The sequence below is a fragment of the Nelusetta ayraudi genome, unplaced genomic scaffold (assembly GCF_046127955.1).
Source record: "Nelusetta ayraudi isolate G7.1 ecotype Tasmania unplaced genomic scaffold, CSIRO-AGI_Nayr_v1 ptg000004l, whole genome shotgun sequence".
Lineage (NCBI taxonomy): Eukaryota > Metazoa > Chordata > Actinopteri > Tetraodontiformes > Monacanthidae > Nelusetta > Nelusetta ayraudi.
The window spans coordinates 6,663,375-6,672,490 of NW_027466054.1; the positions used below are offsets into that span (position 1 = coordinate 6,663,375).

The 9,116-nt window shown below is 42.1% G+C and overlaps 2 protein-coding genes across 2 annotated transcripts; one reads left to right on the forward strand and one right to left on the reverse strand.

Annotated features, from left to right (window-relative positions):
* Positions 1-249: 249 nt before the first annotated feature.
* On the forward strand, positions 250-2,250 carry LOC142891748 (ecto-ADP-ribosyltransferase 4). The gene is made up of 4 exons (XM_076031533.1): positions 250-268; positions 590-707; positions 883-1,577; positions 2,077-2,250. The coding sequence occupies exons 2-4, from the start codon at positions 648-650 to the stop codon at positions 2,144-2,146; spliced, it is 825 nt and encodes a 274-aa protein (XP_075887648.1). The 5' UTR covers positions 250-268; positions 590-647; the 3' UTR covers positions 2,147-2,250.
* A 1,245-nt stretch (positions 2,251-3,495) lies between these two features.
* Positions 3,496-7,655, reverse strand: tacr3l (tachykinin receptor 3-like). Its single transcript, XM_076031544.1, has 5 exons — positions 7,052-7,655; positions 5,997-6,185; positions 5,722-5,872; positions 3,779-3,975; positions 3,496-3,697 (listed from the first exon to the last, which is right to left on the reverse strand). The coding sequence occupies exons 1-5, from the start codon at positions 7,417-7,419 to the stop codon at positions 3,514-3,516; spliced, it is 1,089 nt and encodes a 362-aa protein (XP_075887659.1). The 5' UTR covers positions 7,420-7,655; the 3' UTR covers positions 3,496-3,513.
* Between the last annotated feature and the right edge of the window lie 1,461 nt (positions 7,656-9,116).

Sequence of the window (9,116 nt, forward strand, 5' to 3'; positions counted from 1 at the left end):
AATTACAGACAGTGGATATTTTCCATTAGTTGTCCCTGTGCAGCCAGTGACGTCAGAAAGTAGAATAATGTAAAATATGACATAACACATGCTCAGTAAACTCCTGGCTGAATGTTTCAATGTATTTAATATTGCTGGACAGAAACAGGTTTTGTGGTGCTGCTTTTGTGCTGCTACATAGTATTGTTTTTCAGCACCGTAGTAACAGAACTATTCCCTGTCAGGAAGGAAAAGGAGTTCCCCAGGAAGACCATGTTTTTCCTCTCTGGTGACTGAAGCTGCACCACACACTGACTTCTTCCCAAGGTATGTGCACTTCCCCCTTTTCATTTGTTTATCTTCACTGAAATTCTTGTTTGAACTGTTTATACTAATTCTGGCAGTATAATTAATGATCATAGTTTAACGGTTAATAATAATAACAAAAACTTGAAAGACGCTTACATACGAAGGGCGGAGGGGGGGCAAAACATACGTAGCAGACATAGCAAACAAGTGTGCGCACTCAAACACAGAGGTAACAAAAGGCAAACAGATTTGCACAGTGCCTTGAAACGTTTTTTTCCTGTTCCCTTTTTTCATCTTGCAGACCTTTGATTTCCATTTGAACATTTTCACTCAGCAAGGACAAGACAAGTCTTCTTACGATGTGGGGCCAAGGCAAACTGCTACTTGCTGCAGCCATCATCATGGCTTTTGTCTCCAAGGTAAGTTTTGTTTCTCCTCGGTCACCAGGACTTTCAGTTGAAACACAGGTTTATCTTAACTATATCACTTTCTTCCTTTCTCTCTCGCTCTCTGTCTCCCTCTCTCTCTTTATCTCTGTCTCTGTCTGTCTCTCTCTCTCCCTCTCAATTCTTACTCTTAATTCTTTTCTTCCAGGCAACTGCGATAAATCCACAGCAAATAGACATGGGTCCACATGCACTGGTTCATACCTACGTTGGATGCCGTGATGAGGCCGTAAAGAAATTCATTCAGTCAGGACTTTTACAACAAGAGCTAAACAAGAGTGCAGACTTTAAGGAAGTGTGGACAAAATCAAAGGGATGTTCCAAGGAGATTCCTGAGAGACTGAAGGAGCATTCCACTGCCATCAAGGTTTTTCTGGAGGAGACTGATGCTTTTTTAAAAAACTTTAGCAACGCAGTCGAGAAACTGAGTGTAAATGCCGCCACCTATGAAGATCAATTCCATTTCAAATCATTGTACTTCCTGCTTATGGATTTAATGACACAGGTGCCTCAAAATAAGTGCAGGACGGTATTCATGTTTGCCGATAAAGGATACAGCCTGATAAATGGCTCAAGCGTGAGATTTGGAAGCTTTGTCAAAGCTTCCACGAATACCAAGGGACTGATGGATTTAGATTCTTCAACCGTTTTAAATATCACCTCTTGCTTCTTTGTGGGAAGCAACGTTTGCAACAACAAGGATGATTTAGTCATCTTATCTCCGGCTGAAGTGTTTACCGTGGAGGATATAAAACACATAAAAGATCAAGATGATGACTACACCATGATTGTTCTGAATCACCAGTCAGTGGACACCTCACAGGACTGTTCCACGTTTTCGCGGTAAGACGGACTTCCCTTCGGGAAAAATGTTTTTTTTGTTTGCTTCACCTCTGATGTAGTATTCTTATCATCATTGACCCATTGTGTGCCATCGTTCAAATTTTAGGTAGTTTCTTTGACTTTTAATTTTCCTTAAACAGAGCATTCAAGTACTACTGAACATTTAAAATTGACCCCAAAGCTGGGCTCTATTTTTCTAAGTTCTCTGCAATCATAATAGTAATGTGTGTCATGTATCAATGTGTCATTTCCGTTGAAATTACTGTTGGTTAATGGTTCATATTTTAGTTACTTGATTAAGCATTAGCAAACATTTTACAATTGTTGCTAACTAATAACTCACTAATAATACCATCAGAGTACAAACTCAAACCAAGCAAAATGTTGCCCTTGCAACTTCATCACGCTGATGTATGAAACTGTTGGTTGATCTTTCTTTTAAGGACTTTGTATAGACATGTTAATAATTCCCTTCCTGTGTCTGCCTTCCTATCTCCAGGTCTCCAGCAGATGTCTCCACCCAGAGGCTCGTACTGGTGCTTGGAGCTTTGTTTCTTCTTTACCTGTAATAATTTCTATGGCAAGAACAGCTAGTTCTCCAGGGTTCTGCCAACTTTGGTAGATTGCTGCAAATGTATTCCTCATTGAGCGAATGAAATGAAAAAAACATAAATCATTTTTTTCCTGTCTGATAATTTGCATGCGTGTGTTCAGGAACAGTACACTTAAATAACCCAGCAAGGTACTGAAATGTATCGACTTTGCATAAACTTTGACATAAACTATAACTGTCCAAACTGACTGCCATAAAAGACAGCATTGTTTTTATAGCAGTCTGATTACATACATTAGCCCTCCAAGATAAAAATGTATTTTACATGAATATACAATAATAAAACAAAACTTTTGACTGATGTTCTTGTGTCCACACCAAAATATATATAAGATAAAGTATGATACATTATGTACTTTGCTTTATGTACATGCCATACAAAGTTCCAAACATACATACAAACATAGATCCTTAAATTACAACCATTAAATGTAACCTAATGAATAATCCATCTCAATGTGTGAAATTTAAAGTTTACATATATGGGATTAGCATCAATCTCTGCTCCATAATAATTCTGATAAAGGCAAATGTACGCATTTTATACAATGATCAAAACAAGTACAGCATATGTTGGAGACAGTCATTTTTGATAGACCTAATACAATAAACCCTATTTTAGGTATGCAATAAATAAACATAAAACAGATTAAACATTCTCAGTCCGAGATGTTCATAATTCCAGTCAACGTGTCCATCATGAATAATCCTAACCTAAATAATCCTCAACATTGTGAATTTTGTTGTTTCAGACCTCAGAGCTTATCAGTAATGAGGGATCTTGAAAGAAATACAAATATTGTGGCAGAACTGCTTCCTTCCTCCAGAGGGCAGCAGAAACCAAAAGACACAGTTAATCATCACGGCTGCAAACGGACAAAATCAGTTATTCTGAGTGAGTGTTTTGTTGTTGTTGTTTTTTTTTAATCTCAAAGCAGCACAGTAAAATCTACAAAATCTGCCCCACCACATTTCATTTTATTTTCCCATATACTATTTGGCATGATGGCTGGAGGCTGTGTCACAGACACCAGCACCTCCTGTGGCACGGAGTGCAAGAGACACATTTTTTTCTTACTTTACACCGTCTCCTTTTCTAATTACCACCTCGCAGCCTAGCCTAAATCAGTGTGCTAGCATAAACAACTTGTAATTACCTGATGTAAGGTGACTTTCCCTTTGTGCTCGTTCTGTTGTTGTCAGCCGCCATTACATCAGTCAGGATCATACCCAGACTCATCCTTGTCCATCACCATTTTACAGAAACAACAACACTATTGAGTGTTGAAGAAAAGTTGAAAAGGTTCTCACGTGTGGCTCGACCTATTTTCCGCGGGACCGAGCGCTCTTGTCTTTGCTGAGGATGCTGGTGTTGACCCGTGACAGGGTGCACATACTGCTCTGCCGTCCCGGTGGACGTCTCGTGCTGTGCAGCTCCAAATGATCGCAGCTTGACATTCGGACAAATGGACACCAGCAGAAAACCCGTTTGAAGCCGGCTCGGAACCTGGACGCAAAGCAAAATGCGTGTGTGCGTGCGTGTGCGTTTTGATCCATACGTGGACTCACTGTGTGTGCACCCACCCACCTGCTGTTGAGGCAGCAGTAGATGATGGGGTTATACATGGTGGAGCTCATGGCCAGCCACAGCACCGACAGGTAGACCTGCTGGATGTACTTCCATCTGATCAGCCACTTGTTGAGTCCCGTCACAATGAAGTAGACGTGATAGGGCAGCCAGCAGAGGGCGAAGGTCACAACCACGATCATCATCATCTTCACCACCTGACGGACAAAAAAAGGAAGGAATCGCTAAAACGGTCGCAGAAACTGCAATCGCGTTACGAGCGCTGGGATGTTCCTAAGAATAAAAGGATTTACACAGATACAGAACATTTAAAGGACCAGTGTGTAAGATTTGGCCTCATTTACAGCTGTTATATTGGGAAAAGTTTGATGTACTTCCATACATGAATGAAAGTGTACACTCGCAGTACAATAAAAGTAATTTGGTCTTAGCCCAGTTTGCTGCCATCTTGCACTGCCATATTTATAAGGAAGCCTGGTGTTGAAAATCCTTTTTGTGATTAGGGTGAGTGCTTGTGTCCTCAAATAAACCAACGTAGAAGAAGGTAAATGAGGCATCCAGGTTTGTGTGCACAGGCCACCGGAGTTCACCATAGTTATTGGCATGCTCAGGTGAGGGAAGGTGAGAGGGTGAGAGAAAATGTAACCACTTGATGTTGCCATTTCTACTCAAAATCTGCAACTATTACACAGTTGACCTTTAATTCTTGTGTTGAAAAACAAACCCTGAATGCATTTTCACATGAATTCATTACGTCCCACAGCTTATTTTCTTATTTTCGAGCTTGAAGTTTGCTGTCTGCTTCCGTTGTCGTGGTGATCATTCCTGAGCCCAACAAGGCTGACAATCAAAAGGTCGGTAATGACGCACCAGACACAGCAGGCTGCAGGTAGGAGGGAGGACACTGAACTCATCAGAGGTGGGGGGGGGTTCAAAGGAGCCAGCTAGATAATAAACCATCAGCCGAGGCTCATCTGTTTCATCAAGTCCTCCAGAAGATGATGAATGGCAAATTCACACCTGTCTTTAGTTTTGCATCGCTCAGACAAAAGACACAGAATTTATCACAGACCAACACCAACACAAACGCATAGCAAACTGACCATAAAAACTCAAATCGGGGATCACAGTCAAACTCAAAGGTTTTCAGTGAAAAGGCCATCCCCTTTCAGAAGATTCAGTAAACGTTACATTTGAGACACTGGCTTTATTTTAACAACCAGCACTTTATTTTTAGAAAGCATAGTACTAATAAAAGTGTTCAATCTACTTTCATTTTACAGAATCTTGGTGTAGATGACCATGACCTAGGGAACAGTTCGCTCGCGGATGTTCAGCTTCTTAGATAATTCATTTAATTAGTGGTGGAAATGTCTCTATCAACCCTCCGCACAGTAACCCCTGTAAAGCCCCCGAGACGACACGTTAATCTGTGCTATCGTCGCATTGTGATGTTTATCAACATCGTTCAGCACTAAATCTCAGGGCCGCAGTGAGAGATGCTCGCCGCGACAGCTGCGGTGACCTTAATCCCGGTTCAACCCGACCCTCACACTCGCTGCGGCGGTGCGCGCCGTCTAATCCGTCGTGATGACGTCTAACTACGAGCGCCATCAGACACTTTTCTCCTGCTCTGAAGTTGGCAGTGCAAACCTCTATTCTGCTCTTAACAAAAGCACAAATATGTTTGCTATGTGTGCGGTCATCAGTGAGTGACCGGGGGACGTAACATACTTGATTTTGTAAGCTGAGGTGATTACCAGTGTGGAAATACTTTTTGCTGGAAACCAGATGTACGCGACATGTTAACTCAAGTACTTATTCGCCTGTCTAGTTAATAAGTCGAAAACAGTTTTCTGCATTCATTAACTACTTGGACTCCAAACTCCAAAAAGGTGAAGATCCACAGGGGGCTGCAGAGGTGGAACAAAAGTGGTGTTTACCTTCCGTTTCGCCCTGAGCTGTGCGTGGTAGTTAACTGATGAGTCTCCCGGGATCTCCCCTCCCCACAGGGTCACCCCCACAATGGTGTAGGTGATGGCCATCACCATCAGGGGCAGCACGTACACCAGAACTGTCACTATGATGTGATACCTTGCAATGTAAAAACACAGAGGGCTGTAAAGGACTCGTTCTGTTTCATGTACGGCACAGTCCTGCATTGGTGGTGGTTGCAGTGGTGAAGGATAAACATCAATGGGTTTGTCTGGGTCCTCACATAAAGGGGTCGTCGGTCATGCGGGGCCAGGCCACGTAGCAGAGGGTCCTGTGGCGCATGGCTCTGGTGGTGGAGAAGAAGCAGAGGGGGAAGGCCAGAACCACGGCCAGAGTCCAGATACACACGATGACTCCCGTGGTGGCCTTGGCCGACAGACGGGGCTTCAGGGGATGGATGATGGCCATGTACCTGTAGGTCAGAGGTCGGCAGGAGCATTCATGCTTGGTGTATTGCAAAAGATGCACATTTAGTGTTTAATAGATAAGATCATTAATGCAAAACTGATACAATTATAGTGGGTGAAAAGCAGCACTATGAACTAACTACATAATGTCACCCTCTTAATCCTTAATCTTAAATTCATCAGTAAAGTAAGAGTTCACACTCTTGACCAGATTGATCATTGATCACATGACCTGTTCAAGAGAGGATGAAGGTGATTCATCAGAGAGGACGAGCATCATGAAGAGCTATGACGAATGATAATGTTACTAAATATAAAAATATAATACATACTGTAACAAACACACAATATCAGACTATATCCATAAATAGATATGAAATACATATACATTTGAAAAAAATATATAAAACCCTATGAATAAGAATATATATAAACAAAAAATGAATAGTTAATTAAGCATAAAGTAATAACTTCACACAATATGCTATGATGGTAACTATGTATAATTTAAACTATATTTATCTTAATAATCTTAACATTTGTCTGTATATCTGTAATCTGTATAATATGGCCTTCACAGGTTCGTACAAGTCCAGTTATGTTTAAAGCAAGAACTACTGTCACGAGGTTATCTCACAAAATGAACTAAAAATCCGACCAATTTCCATGACTTCGCCACAGTACAGAGTGCTTCACCTGCCCGCTCACAGGTGCTTTCAAAGTGAGAAAAACAGACATTTCACTTCATTTACGTTTTCAAACAAACTGACAAGTTAACCTCTCTCCCTCCCCTTTCATTACTGAACCTCCACGCAGCCATGGTCAAACACGTGGTTGACATTTTTAAAGAAAGAGTTCAAGATAACGGTACCGGTCGATGGCCACGGCGGTCATGGAGTAGATGCTGGCGAACACCGCCGCCACGGGGAAGAAGTTGTGGAAGCGGCAGTACGCCTCGCCGAAGTACCACTGTCCGTGCGCCGCGTACGCGAAGTTGACGAGCGTGTTGAACGCGGCCATGGCCAGGTCGGAGAAAGCCAAGTTGAGCAGGAAGTAGTTGGTGACGGTCCTCATCCTGCGGTGCGACAGGATGATCCAGACGACCACCAGGTTCCCCAGCACGGCCACCACCAGCACCAGGCTGTAGGCCAGCGACCAGAGCGCGACGCGCCACGGCGGCTGTTCGAACTGGTTGCTGAGGCTCCTGGAGGAGTTGGCTCCATCCCGGCCGGAAGACATCCCCCTGGCAGGGCTCAAGTCGAGATGCTGCCTGATAAGTCGCGCCACAGCGTGTGACCGGTTTGCGGTCCTGATGCTGCACGCGCGCGCTCTCTCCCACGCATCGGATGAGACGGCGGGGAGTCAAATCTCGAGTCACTTCATCCAGATTAATCTAGCAACGACTGCACAGCTGATCGGGGCAGAACGCGAATGTTGTCAACGACAGTATTATTTTACGTTATATATAGGTTTGTTTGTTTTTTGCCAAATTATTTACAGTGATTAAGAATTCAAGTTATGGCTCATGCATGTTTTCGTAGTTATAAAGAATCTCGTTTAACAGGACAGAGGTGATTAAAGTGTAGCGGAGCACGTCTCTCCAAACCTACAGTATATAAAATGTGTTAGTGTTGGGCGCCAGACAGAATTCACACAGTCAGAAGATACATTTAAATCTTTATTTTGATTTTTTATTTATTTATTTATTTTTATAGTTGGACAGGTGGAGAGAATACCCGACTATTGTCTCCCTACAAAATCAACACAACAAGGGAACCAAAAATGAATTTGCAATATGAGGGTAATATAAAGTCCAACCAAATTCATTACAACTTAAATGGTGAGCTTCATAGTCACTTTCTCATTAAATATACACATCAACAGACAAACATTTATGCAAACCTAAATTTCTTGAAAAACACAAACAATCGGAATCCCAAAGATCAATATTCAAATTAGTCCTTTCAATATATAAGCAAGTGTGTGTGGTCAGGTAGAGTTCAGTTCAGTTCATGAATGTGGTGTGTGTGTGTGTGTGTGTGTGTGTGTGTGTGTGTGTGTGTGTGTGTGCACTCCTGTTCAGTTCAGTTCATGAGGGTGAATATAGGTGTTAGGTGTGTGTGTGTGTGTGAGTGAGTGAGTGTAGTGTGTGTGTGTGGGTGTGCCTTGTTAGAGAGCGAGAGTTGTGAGGAAGCGAGAGAGCATGTGACTTCAGCAGCCAGGTGGAGAAGCCTGGAGAATGAGGAGGTGATGGGACTTAGCTGAGGGAGAGTGTCCTTTGACCCAGAAGGGTTTTGGTGTTCCAAGCAGCTGACTGTTTGCCTGTTCCAGGGAGTTCACTCTTCTTCCTCCTTAGAGACGCTGGTTGTCTGGTCCACCTCCAGTTCACTCCGGTTGTTCCATTTTCTCTCAATCCACATCCAGGTTTGTTATCCTTCTTCTCCTGATCTCACTTCTCACTTCCCTTTGGTTCTGCTTCAACTTTTTTGTTCTTCTTTGTTTGAAGTTCCCGCTTTTTTTTTTGTCAGCACAGGTGTCTCTGATTTTTAACTTCCTTCCTCCTCCTCCTTGTGTGATGTCACTTCCTATTTACACCACTTCCTGTATCCTACCTCATTACAAAAGAGACATCTTAAGTGTAAAAACACCAGTTACTTTAGGAACATTTTGGAATATTACAAAGTGCCTATTTACACACTTCTGCTGGTTATAAAGTTTAATTTCTACTCACATATTTTTATTATTGGCATTTATTGTATTTTTACTCTATCTTTATTGATTGTGTATCACCTAATAAATGGATCGATAAAAGTTATGGTTAGCGCTAAACATACATGCACACACAAATATATATATATATAGACATGTACATATATACATATATATTCACTGACTTAAAGCTAAACCCTGTCTTGTAAAGTACCTCACATCAGGTG